This window comes from Anguilla rostrata, chromosome 7 (genome assembly GCF_018555375.3).
Source record: "Anguilla rostrata isolate EN2019 chromosome 7, ASM1855537v3, whole genome shotgun sequence".
In the NCBI taxonomy this organism is placed as follows: domain Eukaryota; kingdom Metazoa; phylum Chordata; class Actinopteri; order Anguilliformes; family Anguillidae; genus Anguilla; species Anguilla rostrata.
Window position 1 is genome coordinate 54,811,677 of NC_057939.1, and position 24,048 is coordinate 54,835,724.

The 24,048-nt window shown below is 41.2% G+C and overlaps 1 protein-coding gene across 2 annotated transcripts in view; it reads right to left on the reverse strand.

The window, feature by feature from the left end:
- LOC135260092 (dickkopf-related protein 2-like) overlaps positions 1 to 24,048 on the reverse strand; it is a 34,504-nt gene that overhangs the window by 4,693 nt on the left and 5,763 nt on the right. The window contains exons 2-3 of one of the 2 annotated variants that reach the window (XM_064345265.1): positions 23,268 to 23,485; positions 9,219 to 9,368 (exon numbers count right to left, since the gene is read on the reverse strand). In XM_064345265.1, coding sequence (XP_064201335.1) covers positions 9,219 to 9,266 — 48 coding nt within the window. In that variant the 5' untranslated portion in view covers positions 9,267 to 9,368; positions 23,268 to 23,485. Of the gene's footprint in view, positions 1 to 4,143; positions 4,702 to 9,218; positions 9,369 to 23,267; positions 23,486 to 24,048 lie in introns of those variants that run through there. The other variant, XM_064345264.1, reaches the window with a different exon arrangement.

Genomic DNA, 24,048 nt, shown 5'->3' on the forward strand with positions numbered 1-24,048 from the left:
CCTTGGAATGTATAGAATTTCAAAGAAGTGCTAGCATTCTTTTGGAACACTCCTGTAAAGGTATTTACCACAAAAGACGGCCAGAAATATTTCTGAATGTTGACAGCGGCGCCACTGCATTTCTTAACCGCAGATAAACCACTGCTCAGTGTCCTATATGGCCAATCTCTAAATGGCTTTCTGTCCACACATCATCCTAACTGCCCAGTGAACCTCCGACAATGCACACAAAGCATTTAAAAATGGCAGTTCTTTGACTCACAACATTTTGAATCATCACACATCAAGGTGCACAGGTACAAGTAGAACAGAGTATTGGTGCCCAATACAAAGACATATTGTCATCAACTTTATCTCACCGACTATTGCGTTGTGTAAAGACCTACAGCAGCTAATCCTCGCAGTACTGGAGCATCTGGGCACAGGTCGATCAAAAAATATAAAATAAATACAAGCGTTGTTTTATTCAGTCAAAGGACTGGTGAGCTTTAATTCTGAAGAGAACATGTGAGTCAAAGTTCAGGACAAATGTTGACTGAAAGCAGCCCACAGAGTCAGTGGTGTCAATCCACTGAAACCGTGAGTTCCAAAACGTAGCGGGAAACTGCCAAAAACGGCCTCAGACGAAAGCACGAGAGAATTATATCTGACCGTGTGCCATTCCTCTAAACTAAAATTAACACAAAATCTCTCTGGATTTTAATAAAATACTGTGTGAACTGCAGTTTGAGGTGCCAACCAAAACAATCGAGGATCAATTCAGGTTAAGCGCTTGGCTCAGGGGCGTTAAAGCTGTGCACCGCAAAAGATTTGAACCCGCAGCCTCCTGGTTGGGAGCCATGTTCCTACACACTGCGTCAACATGCTGCATAACACACAGCTAGTGTAGCACTGGGAGGAACGATGCTATCAAAAACACTCATGTGACAGGAAATGCAACAACTTCCTGCAGGAATTCCTATCTGGCACTCCGTAATCCTTAGAAGGTGTGACCAAACAGCAGTGTCGACGAAAACTCTTCATGAGATGAAAGAATGAAATCCTCACTTTACTGATCCACGAGCCTTTGTGTATGCAAGTGTAGCCGTTGTGATGTATGGTTCAATCGTACACTGAACAAACGCAAGGATACTCCCCCAAGAACAATAATTCATCTTAAAAACTAACATAAAAATACTTTCAGTCGTCAGTCGAAATCAAGTGAAATTATTCTGAGTGAAGCATACCCATTATTTTTTAAAACCGAAATAGTTTTTAGACATTATTTGCCATTGTTCGGGAAATTTCATTAGATCTCAAAGCTTGTTACACAGAGCTCAGACATACTGTCTCCCCGAGCATGGATAAGTAAATCCACTTGCGAGCCATCATTAATATGAAGCAACTGCTAGGGCAATGTATGGAAAATGTTACAGGCCAGAATAATCCTATCATACCAAAACAAAAACATAAGCCTTTGATTTATTTTGCACCATAATGATATCAATTGGGGCCAACATGGTTGACAACTCAACCAGTCTATAAGGTTATGCTGTAATGCACTGCACAATACACCTAAATATGGTTCTGATTTTGCTCTCGATAAGGTCCCAGTCACACATGATCTGGTTACAAGCACCATTTCACCCGCAGGAAAAAATTAGCAGTAACATCCACACATCATTTTCTAATGATGTAACAATATATGTGTCTAATTCACAAACACTAAAATATAGGCTATTCATTTGATAGGCAAAGATACATGACTGGTTTTGCTGTATATTAGCACAAGAAAGTTGTGCTTTCTTGTGTTAATATACAGTAGATGCTATATTTTGGTGTCATCACAATGAATCACCTTCTCTAGTCTTCACTGTAAAACATCGATCCTTGAAATGCATGGAAAACACCATAGACACTGGAATTAGCGTCACGTACTGCAAAAGCAGCGTCTTTATGTGTAGAGGGACTTAGTTCGGTTCTTCAGACAAACGAGGTGCAAATTTTCTTATGTAGTAGCCTATGTTTGCGAGTACGGCCCTTGCTAGCGGGCTGAGAGGTGGTGACAATTCTAGGGGCCCAAAACACAGCGGTACCAATTGCTCTTTTTTTACGACCAATGTGAAAACGTATAAAATGAAAGTGGTGGGGTCTGTTGCATGTTAACTTCCGCTGCAACGACTGATTCGTGTGACGTGTGCCATTTCCAACACATATTAGTCGATGCGAAAAATTCACAGCTCATTTCTCCCATGAACGAGGGTATGATTAGGTGGCGAAGACCAAGCCAATTAAAGGATTTTGCCAAGAAACTTGGCTTAGAGCCCTCTGGTGTTCCATTTTGGAATCAAAAATGGTCGTAAATGTTTTATGACATTGTTTTGCAGATGTTTTATTGACTGTAAATTTTATGGCGTTAATATTGTTGCGTAATGAGTTTGTTGCGCAGCCATCCAACTTTTGAACTGCTGTGAAGTCATTTTGCCTTCACAGCTATTGCTTACCATCGAGGACCACAAGAGATAAGTTTTTTATCTTTATTGTGCCATCCTTGACCATAAAAGCTCTGTCTTTTATCAATTGGTCAAATAAAAGTAATTAACTGACTAATTAGCAGGTCCAATTACGGCATAAAACGCATACGAGTCTCTGTGGGACACTGTGACTGCGCTGCAGTGACGTCGTTTAAATTCCTCCCAGAATTGTCTCCCTCCCCGTTCCTCTCGAAGTGCAGAGCTTTTCGGGGTTCGTTGGTTTTACAGTTCACAAACAGGGGTTTGCACCAAAACAGAGGTCAGTGTGGTATCAAGCAGTCACACCGCGCTCTGTTTTATTTCACTCTTTCAGCTCGTTTGTATCACTAAGCACTTTATTAACTTATGGCAAGGAAGGTAGGAAACGTGCATTTTTAACGAGCGAATGAAACCTAGTAGCATAAATTCGTTTGATAATCTCTGCACTAACAATCTGATCCAATAGATTGGATTATTTATCATTTCAACAGCAAACTGAATAAATAAATACATATGAAGGACATCAAAGTGCACTTTATCATAAGTCATAAACAATGCCAATTCAAACACAAGGCTATCCTATCCAAACAAACATTTTCCAAAAATTTCCGGATATCCAGGCCCATAATTTCTTACTATTATAAACGATCAAAAGACCGTCTGTCATGACAGCAGGTTAGCTAAAGTTTGGCTTAATATGCTTCACAAACCGTTCTGATCGCGAGTTTTAACGCAGATGCTCCGTTTTGAGTGAGACATGCCAACTTGCGCGCAATGCACTGCAGCACTAACAGGCTAGTCAACCAGTTTACGGTGTTAATATCGGCCATGACCCGCATTCGCGTTATTTCGTATAAGTTCCCTGGGAAATAGGTGCATGATTATATAGGATGTATTAAAATCTGCAAAACTTCGCAAGAAGGTTTTGTGACCCTTGTTTTTTTCCCCCCCGTTAGCCCGAAAATGTCGTTCTGGATTGGTGACCCCCCCATATGGGCCATACATACACACATATCCATTTGGTGTACAAACTGGTCCACGGGTCTTGCTCAGAAGTTACATTAATTTCTGGCGGAACTGAGTAGCTATGCACCGCGCTTTCCATTTCAAGCCGCTGAACGCGAAGTTTAATTTGCTGCGTAAACAATAATTACACTCGGAAATGCAGGTTGTGATTGCAAATGTCTGTGAGAAAAACGCCAGCTCTTGATTCCCAAGCGGAGTTAAATCATTTACTTGTGGAGCCATGCAGGGGTCTACAGATTAAATATTGTCCACCATTTCCGGTTCGTTTTTTTACCTCCATAATATCAGGCGTTTATTACACCACGGTGTGATTTAATTAGGTTACATTCTTCTAGACATCTGAAAGGGGGCTTTTAAATAATTTTATTTCAAGTTTAGCAATAAGAAATAAACACAAATTGTCGCCGTACTGTGTAATCAAATATTATCAACATGCAATTAATTGTTTGTGTGTAGCACAGTGCGTTTGGATTTAACAATTACGTTCGAATTGTTTTTTTTTATTTATTTTTTTAGCTTAGCATAGTTGTTCCAGGTCTTTATTATTTTCAAGTGCCTAATTTATTCCTACTGAATGGTCAGCCTACTTATGACAGAATTAGTTTGAATTGATCAATTCACTTACCTGTATAGGGTTGGCCTTTTTGACGGTTCCAGTCTGATGATTCGCGGAGTGGTTGGTCGATTGTGTCGGTGGTTCCTCCAGTAAAACCGATTTGATTGCGTTTACCTTAGCCCCTACTTCTTCCATCCTTATCACCGCGCCCAGCAGAATAAAAAAACACCAGCACCTAGTCCACGCCAGTTCCAGCATTCTTGGCAAACAGTCTTGGTGGTGTGTATTTCAGAACAAAAGTAGGATAGTTTAATATTGACAGGTAACAAAAAACGAGTAGGCTACCCTTCACTGATTATACGCCCACCTATAAAGATTGACACTTGAAAACAAACTACTCCCCATGTAATTTTTGAAATTCTGAAACTGCAAATAAAGTCGTTCTTTGGGTTGTTTTTGTTTTTAGAGAAATATAGCCCAATGAATGTGGTAGACTATCGCAATACCGTGGCTAATATATTTAGTGTAAATACAAAAGTTTAATTCATTAAAAATTTAGATGCCCACAGGATACAGAAGTCTGTCCCTCACTACATGTGAGCATTTTGCGAGGCAGCTTAGAGTTTTATGATCTCAGATACATTCGTTTTATAGGTTCCTAATGGGTCTGTTTCCCCCGCCCCTATTCAGATTTGACAAAGAGTGAAACCGATCTCTCGCCAGTGCTCGCGCGCTGGAGAGCTGTTCATTGTCGTTTGAGCACCTTCGTCCAGACGCAGGCACCCGAAACCCCGTTGGGGAAAACCTATAAAGTTGTGCACTATATTTGTGACTATTTATTTGACCACGTTTAGTGTGAAACGATTGAATGCAATGGAAACTGTGAGTGGCTAATTTTGGGGGTTAAATTCTTATGAGCCAAGCAATAGCCTACAGCCTACTGGTATAACTAGGCAGTTAATTTCGTATCTCTGACATTGTATTTAACAACATTTGTCGTAACAAATTCCGATGGTGAACAGATTTGATCGTTTAATTACAGATATCACGACCAGCATTAATCGATATGAGGAATAAAATATTTGCCTTTTCCATGCAATTAATTTTCACAATTAATAAACATGCAGCATACTTAACCCTGGATTTAGATATGATTGGTCATTTACCTTGATTCGCAAGTAAATGCAAATTAAACGTTTATTGTTCCTGTAGAAAAACATTTTTGCGAATTCAAATAACATAAAAATGAAAATGCGATTGAACTGAAAAGCGAAACTCGTTATTTATATGTTAAGGTTTAAGTTAGACTGCATGGCATGTCGTCTGTGACCTTTCTCCTTATTCTTATGAAGTAATCAAATAAAATAAATAAAAATTGGAAAACATATGAGTGTGTAAGAGAGAGAGAGAGAGAGAGAGACGAACACATCTGGTTGCAACGGTACTCTGAGCTAAAACAATCTATGCGCAAAAGCAGCTGGTGATTAATTCTCAATCTGTAGGAGATCCGCAGTAAAACGTTTTTTTTCTTTGCTACTTGATTGTGATTTGTGGGGAGGTATTGTATAAGGCAATAACAAGCATTCTGTTTCCTGCAATTACTGTGTGAGTGCGCGCGCGTGTCTGTGTGAGTCCGTGCATGTGAATCTGTGTGCGTCTGTGTTTGCGCAAGCGAGTGTGTGCGTGCGTGTGCGTGGGCATGTGCATGTGTGTGTGCTTACACTATATGAATTGTACAGACTTGTTACAGAAGGCACGTGAAGTTGTTGAATAAAGCAGGCCTTGCACACATACTGATAAGTGCAGCTAATGTATGACTAAAAGTCCACAGCAGTACTTTCCTATATGTCCAAAGGAAGTTCCACCTGTAAATTAGCGTGCACCACTGTGCACTGATTCCAAACCCCAAAGTTCTTATTAGTGGCACACAAAGCCTTAGCTGTTTTAGGCACAATATGTGCACATTTTTTTCAGCTGACAAGTGGAATCTATTGGCTACAGAAGTAACCACAATAGATGTTGCACAATTCTCCTCTGGAATGTAATCAGGCTGAAATGATTCAAACAAGAAAAATGTGATTTAAAAAAAAAAGATTTTTTTGACAAGTCTACGTGTTAAAGCACATGTTCACACAAAAAAATACAACAAAACCACTAAACAAAGATGCACTTAGTTTAGACAATTTATGGATGAAGATGGAAATTCTAAGGTTAATAATGTGCTAAAAACTAATATTTTATTCAACTTCATGTGGGTTAACACAAAAGTATGTAAACAATGTCTACTGTTGTTTACCATTTCCTGATATTTGAATCACATTTGCCAAAGGAAATTATTCACAGGCGGTTAAAGAAGGGTCAGTGACAAAGCATGCAATTAATGCATAATATAGAACAAGATGGAGTAGACTAGTCTGGTGCCAGAAGTTAGGTGCGTGTTCTGGTTTCTGTCCCAAACGGTTACACTCGCAGAATAGACACCCGTACACACAAATACACATTCACTCCCATATCCATCCACGTGTCCATCCATCCACTTTCTAAAACCACTTATTCCTGGAGCCTATCCCAGCATGCAGTGGGTGAGAAGCAGGAATACTCCCTTAATTTACTAACTGACAGCTGGCATGGCAGCTGACTGTCTGAAAAATTTCCCAGCAGGGATGTGGGAAATGTATGTGATACGTAAATATGAAATTATGTACAAATTAGGGCCATCCATGTGGATTGTCAACAAAAGCTAAACCAAAAGGCTAGGCCACTGTGGTGTTGGTGGACTATGTGAAAAGGAGCAGTCTTGGTATACGAAGCCCTGCGCTGTAGATGACCTGCTTGGTCAGTCACTTTTCATTTTTAAATGTCTTTTGACAAAGCACAACACCATGGAACAAAAGTGATTGTGTTCTTGCACAAATACGCTGTTCATGTACCACAGAGGATAATTAAAAGAACAATTCAGGGAAATTAAATATAGATGCTGTTGGGGGGGGCCTTGTGTTTGAGCAAGATTGGAAAAAAAGTGTGTTGAATATCAGGTGTTGCGTTTCCATTTTGGCACAATCTAGCTCATTCATACGGGGAGCACTTTGTAACGCTGGACAGCCTCCAGCGTAGGCAGTTGTGAAACGTGATTCAGCCGCACAAATAATAATGCGTTTATTGTCCCACACACAAGCGCAGCGAGCAGCACTGCTCTATTTCGGAGGCACCCTTTAACCTTTTAGAAGAGCGAAGGCTTTTTTGGAATGTTTTTTTTGTTCCTTCTTCTTCAAAATTCCAAGCCAGCGTTCTAGACCTCCATTGCTTTCAATCGCCGGTAGTGATTGCTAAGTCAGCGTTTGCCACCTAGCCCTTGTTAAATTCACGCACGTGCACTGTGCATGTAGTTCATGTAGTTTGCGTTTATAAAAGTGTTACCACGCCGCTATCGGAACGATTTGCTGGTATTAATTTGGGCATCTGTGGTGACCGTGATGATGGCCTCGTTAGGCTACAAAAAGTGACCATGCCATTCGGCCTGGCCTGCACATGGACAGCTGTCTTTCATGAGCCTTGCGTTTCTGGTCCCTGCATGTGCACATCCAGATACACAGAGGAACGTATCAAATATCCAACCGCTTCACTTCATCATTTGTGTTTTACTCCAGGCAATCAGTGGTCAGCAGTCTTGACTGGACTGGAGTCTCTAAATGATCTTGCGGGATCTTAATTTGCCACCCAAGGCCAATTTTCCATTTTAATGCCTCAGTTCACATTTGGGCAACCATCAAGTAGGTAACCGTCTCGGGACCAGTGCTCCCTTGTTAAAGGGCGGGATCGTCCCACAGATCGCTTCACCGCAAAAGAAGCCAATTAGCCTGCAGCTTAGCCTGAGAGCGAAGTGATATGCATCTCCAGAAACAAAGCAAGGAGCCTAATTAGGCACATGCATTTTCAGCAGATATTCCATTCACAGGAAGTTCTATTCATGCAGCTCCAGGAGTGCATGACATCATGGGAGAGCCATATTCTTTTCCTCAAAAGCATGTCACTTTGTGTGTTAGGCTACCATTGTAAGACAATGGTGCTGCAATGCTTTTTATACCCTAAAGATCACATGGACACTGATTGCAAATATGGAGCTTTCACTTGTTTTGTTTATCACTATAAATTAATGAAGAATGATATATTTTATTATTTATTTATTTATTTATTCATTCAAAATTACTTTCCAATGTACCCATATTAGGTTCATTGGATAATTAATAAGCCAAACACAAGATGAGACATCAGAGTTAATGTTTCAAGAGTGCAATTAAATATTTGTGGTTTCATAGCTTTGAAGCACATGGTGCTGTTGCATTCCATCTAGCCCCAGTAAACTGCACAGCTTCCTATATAAATAACGGGACCTACAACTAGCCGCATCTTTTTTTAAAACAAAAGCTGCACATCATCAGGGAAACACACGGGCAGAGCTGATTCTTTATAGAGGCCACCTCGGTTTTTTTTTTATTATTCGTGAATAGAGAGTCAAGAGTCGGGGCCTTGCACACATTAGTTTTTTTCCCCCACAGTCGGACCTCGTCAGAAACGCCTTTAAATCACACACGCCAAGGCTTTTTAAGTGAATCTGTGGATGCGGATCACACATTCGCAAAACGACGAAGAGCGATTTAAAAAATAATTAATTCATTTCTCTACCGCCTCCTCTGTCTTCCTCCACATGGAAGCGATTTGACGGCGCGGGTTTGTGCGGCAGGTGGCTGGCAGTTTGTATCTCATGGGGGCGAAAGGGGCGGTTTAGAATGTTGGAGGATGAGCCGCGAGACAAGCGCAGGCAGCTGAGATTCATCTTGAGAACTTTGACCCACATTTTATACGAACTGCCGGTCCACCCCACGCAATGGATCCGACAGAGCATGATGACATAGAGCAGTTTACACTTCTGAAGCTGGGTCTTCTGTTATGTAAATAGGTGAATTAATAACAAAAATGATTTTTTTTTAGTCCGTCAAAGTGTCAGGTGATGGCATGTGGTGTTGAGTAAACTGAAACCACGCTCTGTACCTGTACCCCCCCCCCCCTCACTTTGAGCTACAGCAGTGTAAAAGGCTTGAGGGTTTGGGTGGGGTGGGGGGGAATGGGGGGAGCTGGTGTCCTACCTGGCAGCGACCACCTGTCTCCTCAGCACGGAGACTTCCTCCTTTCATCTGCAGCGATGGAGAGTGTGTTCAGGAACACGCTGGCACCAGGTCAGAGAATCTCTTGGCAGGGACTTCACATAAGTAATGAGAGGATCAGGTTCATGTGGGCTGCAAGACAACAGATATAGTATTTCAGGAATAGCATGAGCACCCCTGATGTGGTAAGCTGGCGTTCTTCTGTCCGATGCCAAAGCAATTGATTTATCTTGCCAATCTAGATCTACTTTGCATGAATACTTGAGAATATTCCAAAATAATATATATATACTGAAGAAATACATTTCCCTGCCATAAAAAAGATGCTTAAGAAAACGAAGAGGACAAATAAATCGCGCTCCAGAATGACATGCAGTTTAATGTGGTTGAGGACAATCTAATAAGAAGCATCAATAAACAAATCAGAAGACTTTATTAGTTGTCAATTAATAAACAAATGAACAATTATAGTATAAATTCCTATTCTACTTATCATTATGTTGTCAGAATGCAGAAGGGACAACCTTGTTAAACTGAATATTACTAAAACATTTTCTTAATTGTTCCAATTTTAACAAAATGAAAATGGTAACAAAGTGACTACAAAAGGATAATTGTGTCTGCATGTCACCACATAACTGCACCACAAACATAAGTGGCTAAACAGTGTGCGTATGAGCAAAAGCAGTTCTAACATCCTTGACGGAATGAAAGCAAATTCGACTGTCCCGTTTCAATTATGACAGATTTTCTTAGGTTCTAGCAGTTTGGAAGTCCACAAGAGGAGCTCGTTTTTGGTCGTTGTACAAGCTGTCTCCCTATCGAATGCAATGTTTCTGTCCAATGATCAAACACATTAAATTCCGACTATGTTCACTCCAGAAACCGCTAACATAAGGAGTAAAATGCGATACATTTCAGTGTGATTACCATCGGCGTGACTACTGAAGCACACCGACATGGTATTTTAGTCTGCGGATATCAACTGAGGCACGACTATCTCTCTCCCTCAGGTGGTCTGATTCCAAGAAACATAGCAACATAATAGTAAGCCTTAGGTATAACTATGGAAATGTGAGATATGACTTTATGACTAATTACTCATATTAAGATCAAGAAGATGTCAGCAATAATGTCAGATTTGGACTATTTCCCAAGGATTATATAACGCATGAATTGCACTTCATGGGTGGAATCTGAAGTGTATCCTCTTGAATTCCCAGTTAATAAGCATTTTTATGCACAGTAGTAGTACTTTTTTTTTGTTTCTTTGCGATTACTTTTGCAAAGTGCTTGAAATAGGCATGATCTTTCATCATCAGCCTCCTAACAGATAAAACTGTGGCCATCAAAACAATATATCATACAACAGTATGTGTGTTTTATGAACAGAGAATATGTGAATATTCTTCAGCACATTGCAAAAGGATTATGAAATCAATGTTTTTGATTGCTCTAATCCATTGTGGATTTGAATAGTACTAAACTGACTTTATTAACATCTGGTAAAACATATTTAAATAATCATAATCTGAAACCTTTACTGCAAATTACAGGAAGTTGTAGCTATAAATGGTGAATGGGGAAATTCTGCCTGGGAGGATATGTTGTCCGTTCGATAATTGCCTCTGTCCTCTTATGGTGCAGGAAGATGGATTGGTTCATTTCTGAGGAAATGGCTCCTCACCTGAGCTGGATGTAGCCAGAGAATAAAAGCTCCTTGCCAAACTTTAACCCTTTAAGGCGTAGAGAAAATGTGAATAGAATGTTCTGAACTGAACATTCTAATGCTGATGCAACAACCACTACGGATAATTGAACGCAATGAAGTTCTAGAACACTGACTAGTTCAAAAACGTTTTTTAAAAAACCTACTCTTCAATGATTATAAGTTTTCGTTCATTTGGTCACCACTATTTGGGGAACCAAAAATTTTGCAACCTTTGCAACATATAACAGACCAATTTTAGAACAAAAGCTACCTAAAAGAAGGTTTACCTGTAGGCCATACACACTGTGAATTTTGTCAGTACAGAAAAACAGCACAAGCTTTCATCAATGTGCGTTACGCCATGCTCCCAACCTCGTCCTTCATGAATGGCTCCTCATTTGAACTGGACCGTAAAACCTGCGAGCCTTTAAGGTGGTTCTTTGTTCTTTTCACAAACAGTGGTGACATCATTTTTTTTTTATATATGATCGCTCATTGTCAATGTTACTCTGCAACACGGGATTAAATAACTCCGGCACAATGCGGCATTGTCCCCGGACCCGCGCTGCCGATACTCACCGAGCCAAGCGGTTCGGGTCTGAGGATATACTGATTTCAGGTCTCGGTTTCACTCAGCCTCATTCAGTTACCAGCGTTTGTCGCTCGTGAAATCCTAGCATTCTAAATGAACTTTGTACGCCGTTGGCTTATGTAAACAGACATCCCGTTCGATGCTGGTTTTCAGCGGGACAAAGTGGTCCCACAATCGCTGCTAAAACGGCGGGTTTTTTACGAACTCCCACTACCGCTATCCTTATATGTTCTCATCACAAACACTTATGTCCATTTCTAGAGGGATATTGCCTTTCTGATCGTCTTCACATGGTGCGATGTGTTTTTGGGATGGGTGCATCGGGACAAACACGTGGCACGGTAGTATTTCAGCGGAGTTGGAGCACACTCGCCAACTGCCACAGTCAGCGGATAATCCAGTTTTGATCCAAGAACATGGGGCTCAAGGATTGATCACAGTGAACAAGGAAGAATTGATCACAGTGAACAAGGAAGGATCGATCACAGTGCACAAGGAAGGATCGATCACAGCGAACAAGGAAGGATCGATCACAGCGAACAAGGAAGGATCGATCACAGCGAACAAGGAAGGATCGATCACAGCGAACAAGGAAGGATCGATCACAGCGAACAAGGAAGGATCGATCACAGTGAACAAGGAAGGATCGATCACAGTACAGTTGACTGGGATGCAAAATGCTGCATACTTATTGGTTATCCCTGGTCTGCAGACATACTCTGAGAAGCAGCCACCTTTCCCTCTTCCATGTGAAGAAGCTGAGGGGGTCTAGGAAAGGCTTCAGCTCCATTAGCTTGTCACATACTTTCTCAACATCAAGGCCCTTACTTACCCCTGATATATAATAGCTTTAGCATGTCAGTCTGGTAACTGAATTTATATTAGAGATGGAGAGACAGCAGCCCCATTCGTAGACCATATGTATCGACCAGGGTCTGGCTCTTTATTGCTTGAATTTTAAAAGTCAGGTATTTTACCGTAAGTGCTTCTTAAAGAAGATCAACCCAAAAAGAATGTCCCATTTGTTGCATACTTTCACTTCTAAGAAGACAATCCAGTATTGTTTCCCAACAATCTTTCAATAAAATGCACTAACTCTCTACAAAACTACAGAGATATAGCCTCAGTCTGACCAGTCGGCCAAAAAAGCATGAAACCAGAGGAACTGTGCGATACAGACCCTCCTTATTATGACCGATGCAAAAAAAATGAGAATGAGAACAACGTGGAAATGAGTCACACTTTCTACTGAAACTCAAAGTGCCATCACACCTAAACAAAGGGGTAACTTTATTGCCTAATAAATTCATATCAAATGTGTTCAATTTAAATTCTAGTCATTCCTCTGAGGTTCCACACTTCTGTATTTCAAAAATCAAAATTAAGAATTGTTTATATATTTCATGAATGAACAATGTTATGATGAGAAATGCTTTTAATAAAGTTTTTGGCGGAATTATCTATGGACTTCAAGTTTAGTTTAGACTTTAGTGTGCGAGATAAGTGTATCTAAACAAATTATGGGGAAATGTTTGAAGCTGATGTCTCAAACACCTGATTGCCCCATCTTTCTTCCAGATTTCTATTTTTCTAAACTTACAGTGAACAAGCTGTATACTGAAATAAACAATCCCAGAGTATGTTTATTGGAAAGTCATTCAGGACACATATTGATAGCCCTGAAAACAGAAACAGAATTTAGCCCTGTTGGGTCAGTGACATGTAAAATCCAAGCTGAGAAGGAAGTTTGGATATAGCATTTTTGATGAATGACTTGATGTGTTGTTAGTTAGAAGCAAGAGCATAGAATGGTTTCAGGTGTTAAGTTGGATCTGGGAAGTCTGTTTGGTATTCTCCACTCAAAAGCACTTGAAAAGATCATGGGTCACATCCAAAGCTGTTTCTAATTTAAAAAGATTTTAAAAAAGAAAACTCATAAGTTTTCACATTCTTGCTGTTATAATTATAGGTTTGGGGGGAATATGATAAATGACCAAGTTCTCCAAGTTGTTCTGATAACAATCAAAAAACACTGTGAGTGACTTTAATGTTATTAATTGAGATGGCTCCATGGCAGGTTTTTGCAGGTTTTTCTGAAGACTGTAACCTTGAATTTTCCTTTCATTTGGCAATGAGATCATTCCTTGTGACTGCTGTTCTTGATGTGCATTTTTGGGGGGTCATTCCGTGTAATGTCAACCAGAACAAGCCCTAATTGCATTTGGGCTACACCAGATATTGAGTCCCTAAACAAAACACCTCAGTTCTCCGGTCGTAAGATGCCGATACAGCCTCCTTGTGAAAACGCCTGAATAAAAATCCCCATCTCAATGAGTATTTCACTGATACTGTTCCATAACAATACTAATATTGGTACTATTGGTACTTATTTGTGACGTCCAGTCAAAAGCATTCTGAGTAAGTCTAAACACAATGTGGAACGTCTGCAATTAGCAGGTCATTGCATAACATTTTGATGCACAACTTCACACAATTGCTCTCTCTCACCATTAAAGTGCCAGATTTTGAATGAGTCTTTCACTGGTTTCATTTACCTGGAACATTTTTTAAAAAGCATTTTTAAGCGACGATTTATGGCCTGGTAAAATGGTGCACATCACACATACCACATGCCGGTGATGACGTACGCAGGTGTGAACATCTGCAGTGGTTTTAGCATTAGAGAGCTGCACCATTTTGATGGGTCAATTGAACCCTGTGGTTTACACGGTTTTGGGTACAGGCTACATAGTGTGCGCACTGCGGAGGGAACAGGGTGGAGAAACGTTTTTTGTTTGTTCAGATAATAAGACCGAGCTTTTCACACCTCAGATGCAACCACTGGTTATCAAACGGCCTAATGGGAGGCAGGGCTTCACAAATAAAATCCATCTGGTGAGAAATCGCCTGCTGTGACACTGACAGGGTATTTATTCACACGGAGAATGCATCTGTTGTAATAAATTCCACCTGGCCAGCTTTTCAACCAAATATTCAACAGAAGTAGATTACTGAGGGCATTTACTGCAAAGGAGTAGTTTGCACATCCACACACTGTGGCCAACTCACTGATTGCACTTTTGCATACAGAGTATCAGAGTGGTCTAATATCAAATCTAGCAGTTTTTCAAAGTGAACTTGCCACTCATATGGTAAATGGTGTTGGGGGATTTGTTTGGAGTAGAAGCTGTTATTAGTCCAGGTAATAAATAGAGAACCTCTTATTTCGAATGACTTGCAGAACTGCATTTACTACAAGTCTTGTCATCGGTCTCATTTCGTTGCAGTATTTTCCTAAAAAGAAAATGTAGGACTGATGAGTTACCCAAACAGAGAGACAGACATGGATAGGCGTTTAGGTAAAATCAAAACTATGAATGTAAAAGTTTATATTGCAAATAAGTAATGTTAGTTATGATCATTTATTTATTCACTTATTTATTTATAACTGCACATAAGCATCCCATGTTAGTGTTCACAGTTCACCCCAGAGAACATTCTTGCATGATCAGAGGTCACATCATACAAAATAAAATGTGACAGGGCACACCTTGATCTCTTTGCCACAGAATCATAAATCTAGAAATCTAGATTCATGTTCTGTTAGAGAGAAAAACCTACATCATTGACCTCATTAACCTCTCTAATCTGCAATCGGGTCCACGCATAAAGTTTCTGCGATTCAGTTGGCCTCCATGTTATATTTATTGGAAACAAATGCCTTTTTATGAAGGACCCAGCTGGTTTGATTTATAACTGAGGTGAGATTTTGACTCCCTGTAACTAATCTCAGTTTCCTTTTGGATTTGACAGCGGGAGTTTTAAAGCACTTTCACGATGTTGTTTTTATGATTTTCTCCATACAGTGGTGTCTGTTCTGTGCAATGATTTATGTTTTAATGCATTAAAATGCTAAATATTTTATATTTTGTCCATTACATTAAATAAATGTGGGTCTGTTGGTTGAACGTATCTGATTTATTGTTTTAAATGCTGATTTCCCCATCTTTATGCACTCATTCCGGGTGGTTATAGGGAGAAACCTTGTCCTATATTGTGTGAACTCAAGTGACATGTGTTTTCAATCAGTCTCTGGTCTACGTGGGGCCTGAGATCTAAGACACGTAAAGCACATGCACAGAGACCATATACATAAGTAACAAGAAAGCACTGCTAGCATGAACACAGAATTCAACAAATACGTGCATGGGACACGTAGATTTCAAATAAAATATGTGGTCAGTCAGAGTTAGATTTGCATATAGATAGAAACACCATTTGAAATCTTTCTACCTAGTACCAACAATTTATTGCATGCTCATTGGATGCAATGATTGCATTTCCATAAGACAACAGCCACATGCTGACTGCACTTATTTCAACATTACCTATGATCAGTAACCACAGGCTTGGCTGGAGTTACTTTGGAAGAAACCTTTGAGCACTGAACCTGCAGCTAACGGTATTCCATATTGCATGATGCCATAAATGCAGGTATTACACAGTAAATCAGTTCAAAGTAAAGATTATTTTGTCATCTGCCCCAGGACATCTGTGCCCCTTGAGGCCTGGTACCTGAGCCTCAGGGCCAGAGCATGATGTCATCAGCAGGAAATGAGAGTGTCTGAACTTCCCAGCCCGTTTGCCCTCAGATTGTGACCAGAAGTCGCCTGAGTCACATGCCTGAGTGACATGGTACGATTGCACTGGCGTTCCAGAATCTATAAATGAACAATCCTCTCCATTCATATCTCGGGTTTTATTCTGTTTTGTTTTTTTTTCTTTTTGTTTGGAGATGTTGGGATGAAAGTAGAAGGGGGAGAGGCAGGGGGAGGGGGAGAGGGATGGGGAGGGGGGGGATACCTGGCTCAATTTCACCCATTTCGTTTACACATCCGGACTTCCTGCTAATTTGAAAGACGTGGTACAATACAAGGTGCAGGATTGCAAGCTGTGCAGTTGAGGGAAAACAAAAAGGACAAGTTTAATTGGGCTGTTGATCTCCTTGCCCTTTACCTCATACATATTATGTTTGAACTTGTGTAAGCTCTGGCTTCTAGTGTTCCATAGACTGTACGCAGAAGAAAGTACAGCTGGAATAATTGCTGCAATTTCCAATCAAAGCAAGTGCAATGCACAAGACACATATACCGAAATATCAAATAACGGTGTATCTGATAATGTAAGAGAATACATTTCCAACACTGGTCTGTCAAAGGGCTAAGCTGTATTACGATATGTACACACCACAGTTTGTCAGCTACTGGTTCAGATTGTTTTTTCATCAAGATTTCCAATATGAAATTGAAATCAATTATTATCTTATTAGTATAGAACTTTACTCTGTGTTGAAATCTGAGAAAATTGTGCGTTCTGCTACTATTGACTTTCCTAAACAGAAGTTTGAATAGTCGCTCTCACCCCAAAGGTAAACATCATTGATATCCTTGATAAACTTAGCATTTCTGATTGTCTGAATGACTACCAAAAAATCTTTAAGATTCTACTTTTAGAATCTTGGCACAACATGTTTGCTCTACAACCACCCTTTTGCATTTTCTCTGCTGGACAACCCCGACACAGGCCTGATATTACTGCAATTAGCTAAATAGCCAACCCTATTACAGTCTTCAGTGTTGTGTGTGAATTATAAAAGAGCCCTATAAAGGTGCACACAGCGCGGTTTGTTTCAGGGCTGGAAAGGAAGCAATGCCTTCTCCTGTTCACACTGAACGTTTCCCGAACAATCTGCGCCGAGCTCTTCTGAGAAATGAGCCTAAACAAACCCCTTCAGGAGGTCTCAGTTCATTAAGCGTGCGCTCGTTTCAGTGCCTTCCACAAATGAGCTCAAACCTTCCTTTCAGCTGCGCAAATAAAATGCTCATCCTGAAAGCCCTAATGGGAACACGACCTGTCAGAGAACCGTCTGTGGAAAATACAAACAATATGTAAGAAACGAGTTGATATGACGATTGTCTTTAAATGATTGTGTGTGACGGAATACACTGTCTGATGATAGGGCTGCATGGACGAAGGCATGGACTGCAGCAATGCAGTTTCTAGTTTTGCACTTTAACTACAAATGTTTAACACAGCAGACCCTCACGTGCTGAGATATTACTGTGTGCAATTACACATAAAGTACCGCTTACTATCTCAGGTTATAAATTAATTGTATTGAATTGTGTCAATTTAGTATATGAATTATGTATCAGTTTTCCCTGTGAGGTGAACACCAAACAGTGCTACCATCGAACGTGGAACGCACAAATACATAGTTAGCGCCCGTCTGGGAAATTTCCAAAGACATTTGAGAACGGTGCTCTTCTCCTTCCTCTCCTCTCTCCTCCTCTCCCCCTCCCCCCCCTTTCGAATGACAGGCAGGTGAACTGGGGAGGGAACATTATCTCACCCGTGCCCTGCGGCCGTAGCCTGGCTGAATCAGCGCCTGATTGGCCCTGGAGAGGCACGAAACCAGGAGAGCTGCCCCACTGTCGCCGCGGCGACCGAGTCGCACCTCTCCAGCAAAAAAAACCCGGGCGCCTGTAACGAACACCCTGGGGGGGTCGTGTTGTGCAATCAGAAAGCCATCACTGGGTGACACGCAGAGTGGGGCAGCACAAAGTGTCCCTGCCTGTCTGGGCTTGGGGGTTGTGGGGGGGTGGTTAGTGGAGTCTGGCCTAATCCAATTTCCACTGCACATACAGTACACATGATATCGAACATCAAAATCACTCACTTCTCCTTTGAAGTAGCTGGCAGACTGCATTTCCTTGTTTCTAGGGATTTCTGAGTCAGTGGTGAATCAGAAGAAGAAAAACGATTGAACTGTGAAAAGGGGCCCACAACTCATTGTGCTCAGAAAAGGATGCTTTCAAATTGTACCGTAGTGAATTCCCCTCAGGGTGGTCTGTAATATACCATCAGATCAGTTTTTGGGTTTGTTTGTTCCTTTCTGCGACCACTATGTAAATGGTACACTCTTGTATATTCAAAAGTCCTGAAAATGCACTTCCTGTCATGATCTTGTATTTCCTGTCAGCATAGGCACACGCAGGTACATTCGTCAGAGCTTCACTTAATATACCACCCAAACTGCCCAGACACCTGATAGGTGCGCTGAGAATTTTCAGCACTCTTTCAAATAAAATAGCGTGCCACGGACGGCCAGAGATTTGAGGCAGAAAGATTTGAGGTTCTCAAATTCGGTTTTGGAGCCCCCTCTGACAGCTGGGGGCCTCAGGACAAAGTTTGAGAACACCCGATTTAAAGTCCTGAAGTTGTTTTCAAGCTGTGCCAGGGTGTGCCAGGTGTGCGCTACAAAGGACCATGCTTTGAATGGATCAGAATCCTAACGGCTGAAAATTTTATATTTATTCAATATACATATTCTGTGATTATATTAGATATGACATTATTACTAAAGGAGCCTGAGTATGTGCATGTCCCCACAACATAATCAATAAGTCTTTCTTTATTTCATAATCACCCATATGAATTAATTCTGTATTAGTGCATGGTTGCCACTGTGCAAAGATCAGGTTTTGGGGGTGAAATTTCCATCCACCCATCCATTATCTATAGCCGCTTATCCTGGGCAGGGATGCGGGGGGGTGCTAGAGCCTATCCCAGCATGCACTGGGCGAGAGGCAGGAAGGGTGAAACTTCAAACTAGTTTCTTAGTTTATATCCGACATGATGTAGTCTGTCGGATACAGAAGGGCGTATCGTGAAACATGAGAATAGACAGCATTAGCGAAAGGAAGAGACCAGCTCAGAGCATTGTGAGATGGTGGATCATTATCATCACTTCAGAAAATTTAATAAGTTCTACGCTGTATTGTCCTTCACACACACACTCACCATCAGTCTCCACTGAAACAAAATAACACCCCGCCCGATTTTTTCCATGAAGGTTTGATAATTACAATCATGCCGCCAAATGAAAATAAGACTATTAAAGTATCTTTACACGGGAGAAACGCTAGCATCAGCAAGCGGCTCTGCCCTCTCTTAATTGCGTTATTGAATATCCTCTGAAAACCACACTGGAGTATGGGTTCGAGATCAAAAGAGAAATGACTTGGGTGGCAGATCCACTGCGTACCTTTGAGAGCTGGAGAACCGCACAGACCTACTTATTGTTTTCCTTCAGCGGTTAATGTGTGAAGAAAAGTGCACTGTGCCACATACAAGCCGACCACAAATAAAATAAATTACATGATACATTTCAAAGTGTAAAAGTGGACTGGGGCCTACAGATATTTTAGGCACACACTGTGCTGTCCATTGTTTGCTACTCGTTATTATTAAGTGTAATTGCAGTGCAGTAATTTTGTGAATTGCTGGTTGTTTCACAGCCCATAATAGTTTACACAGGCTAGCTGTTAATGTCCCATTTACAGGTTACATCATTATTTACAATTGGTTCTTTCCAGTAAAGCTTTCTATACAGAAAACCAGACAGCAAAGACTGCGGTCATCATTTCTAGGTGCCCTGGTATCATATTCTCAACTCACACAGCCATCCTTTTCTTTGTCGAAGAACTGGGTGCCTAATTGCAATAAGTGACCTTGTTATCACATTTCTCATTGTGGTTCTCTCCTGCTGTATCTACTACAGGCTGCAATCAGACCTATACCACAAAATGAAAAGTACCCAGAAGGTCATAGTCATAAATTTCATATACTTCCTGCTGTTTGTCTCAAGAAAATGAACTGCATTGCACAGTATTGGTAATGGATGGCTATGTAGAATGAGTACGAGACATTAATGTCTCTCATTGCCTGTAAAGTTCATTGCTGCACTCAGTATGAATGTTTGTTTTAGGTGAGGCTGACCTTTCAATCGAAATACTGTTTCAACATACCTTTCATTTCCATTAAACGTCTGATTACAGACATCACAGGTCTGAGCCAGAATCAGAGCCCTGGATGGTATGGACTTAATTTAAATCACGAAAGGACAGGATGATCATTCAGTCATTTTATCTTAAGGCCTCATTTTTTTTCCTTTGATTTTCTTCTTTTTTTAAAAAAAAATTTGTATTCAGACATCCTGGTACGTACCAATGCATTGCATTCTGCCCAAGAAGTCTCTTCTTTATCGAGATTCGCTTTGAATACAATTCAAAACAGATGGATGTGAATTGGAGATAAATGCAGCTGGATTCCATGTAAGCACCGAGCCCATAAGTGGGAGGGATGATGTCATCGTGTGTGTGACATAGCAAGTGCACGAAGGGTCCCCTCCAATCGTGAGCATGGCTTATTGGAGGACCGGACAGGTTGCTATGAGACAACGCTTTGATGCCGAACAAGTGGAAGAGTTTTTTGCCTCTCCATAACACCACACCCGATTTTCCAGCTTCTGCCTTAGTTTTGCACAGTCAAATGTCCAGTGTTTATTTAACTCTAACAGAGTACGTATGAGTCCAATGGGAACCGTATGCATCTTTAAGAGCTGATTTACTTTACGGCATTCATGTCTTATGAATATTACAGAAGAAATACACATCTCTAAACGAGCTGCGCTAGCATAAATCCAGGGATATTCCATATAACAGACAGGTATGTAATGGATCGCATTTGACTTTGTAGTTTGTGGAAGGAATGGTCTTTCTCCATTGACTAGGTCTTGGATGCAACTAATGATGCACAGATTCTTCAAGATGAAACAAAGATCAATTGCAGCTTTCAAACATCTCAGTAATATATGTTAAATATAATAACATATACAATATATATATTTATTACTTGTGATTGTAAAATATATCTAAATGTTTTCCACTACATACATGAGTAATTGATAGACCTCAGTATGGTCATTTATGTTTGATTTATTTTTTCGGTGTTCTACAGGTTTATTTTAATATAAGCCCTTTGAAGATAAGAATAATAGTACTAAGATTTATATGTTGTTATTAGCTTAGGCTAATCTAATTTTGCCCTGGTAGGCATATCTGGATACCATACCCATTACCTAAATATGTCTCAGTAGACCTCAGCCTATAGAAACTCATATCATTGGGGTCATAAGTTGCGTTAAGTAAGCCACCACATATACGGGAATCTTATTACATGTGTTATTACACAATTCTTTTTGTTTTATTACTGCATTAGACTTCAGCACAACTTTATACATATGAATTGGACACACGTGTGTTTTATACATTTGAAATAGCAATGCAAAATAGCATATGACTTAATGACATACCCAAACTTTTGAAGAAGCCATCCATTCTCAGTCTATGCACATCACCATTAACATAGCAAAGAGACTCGTGTGACAAGGCTAATCCAAGAGTCAAAGGAAGGAATATGCCTCCTATTACAGCGCAATCAAAAAAGGACAGTGAAAAGGTAGCAAACGCGCTCCCCCCTCTCCCCCTCCTCGGTTCGGTACACAGAGCATTCCCTTTGAAGTGGTATCCAGGTGCATCGCTTGCTTGATTATGGTTTGATACTCAACAAGATCTGGCACCAGCGCCCGGTGCTGCTGGCGTGCTTCTACATTACATCACGGAGGAAGATCTAAAAAGGGCGGAGAGCCAGAAGGCCGTATCCGTGACACGCCTCAAAGGGCGACCTGCCGCGTGCGTGCGAGATTAACCCTTTCTTTGCCACTTTTAACTCAGCTGTTGCCTTTCTGAGAGCCAGTTGGAAGTGTTTAGCCCCCCCCCTCCCCCATCCAGCCCCCCCACCCCTCATCTGAACGGTCTGGCCTGTGAGATGGCATTGGTGTTACAGTTGGGGGGTTTACAGAAGCCCAACACTGTATCTGAGCCTTCAGGAGACTGAGACGGGGCCCAGCATTCAGTGACATCAGCATGGAAAATATGCGTGGAATGAAACGGGCCAAAGGTATAGAGCTGAGGCGTCAAACTCCAGTCCTGGAGCACAACAGAACTGTGTTCAGTGTGACTGCGTGGCACCCATTTTAATTCACACAATATTAAAAGCTGCTCTGCACCCAATCAACCATGAGGCTTCCTGAGGGTCTTGCAGCAGCCTACTCTGCCCAGTTCATCCTGGTCTCTGGGCTCTATGCCGATAGGTCTGGAGGACCTGGGTTTCCCAGAGTTCCCTCACACATGCAGGGTGTTCAGGAGAAGCCAAATTCTCGAAAGGCTGGAGAGCAAGACAAAATGGGGGTTCTCTCGTGAAGCATGTTCCTTGCAGCTGGCCATGGGTGGCTTCAGTATTCAGTTTCCAAGAAAAACTGAGTAACCAAGTTTTTGCAAAGGAGAAAAAAAATCCCTTCTGAGAACAAAGGGGACTAAGTGAGAAAGTGCTAAAAATGGCTCCAGTGACAAATTGAACTCTGGGGATGTGTTTGGGTGCATCGGCTGTCCTGCACTCTGGTCCTCGAGCACAACAAAGTGTACTGATCTTCATTATTGTTCTTGCACTTCATAGATCAATTCAAGCAGCTGACTACACAGTTAGCTCACCATACCCCCCCTCCCACACACACACACACATACCGCGCTGTGCCTTTTTCCTTCAACCCCCACCCCCTTACACTCCACCATACCCCCCCCCCAATCCCAGAACCACTGAATTAGATGAAGAAGCCTTTAAATGATCAATTCCAAACCAAAAGCTTATATAAAGGGGGGAAAACATACTGCTTTTTCATTGCTAAAACAATTTTCAGAATCCCTCTCTGAAATCACATCTCAAAACTCAAATATTCTCAAAATAGACTCAAGTATGATCGACCTACCTTCTTCCAGAGCAGCTTGTCCAACGATACAACTTCCTGCCAGTTCGAATTTAATTTCCTGTTGCCACAAAGATGTTTCCCTCTGTCCACGCGGCCTTCCTCTGAGCCCTGAAGCCGTACAGTCACGGGGCAGATGGTGCGGATCTCTGTGTGATTTACAGACCTGCCACCGAACTGCTTCGTCCACCAGATCTTTAACAGACAGCGGGCAGCCTCTCCTGTGCAGAAGCAGGGCATACAGTTAAGGCATACAGAAGCAGGGCATACAGTTAATACATACAGAAGCAGGGCATACAGTTAATACATACAGAATTACAGTTTTATTTAACCTTTATTTACCCAGGGTAGGTTCACTGAGCACGGATGCTCTTTTGCAGCAACGCCCTGCTTCACACTCATACACATTCACACCTGGGAGCTGCCCAGTACAACCACAATCCTCTGTTGTTAGCCACTGAGCAGCTCCACTGGAGGGAGAACATTTTTTTAGCCAGTTAATACATACAGAAGCAGGGCATACAGTTAGCATAACGTGCCTTAGCCTGACTCCACAAAATCCTGTATTTCTATTGTCTGGTATAATCTACACTACGTGTCATATAAAGCGCAGAGACACAAGAACAATGGTAGTATGTGGTCAACTATTATAAGACAGTGGTTCGCAGACTATGTATCAAGATTCACGGGTTAGTTGCACAGGTTAGTAGAGTTTTTTTTCTGCATAATTATGCTGAAATCTCAGACGTTTCTGTGCCCTGTGAATATTTTTGCACCGTATGTT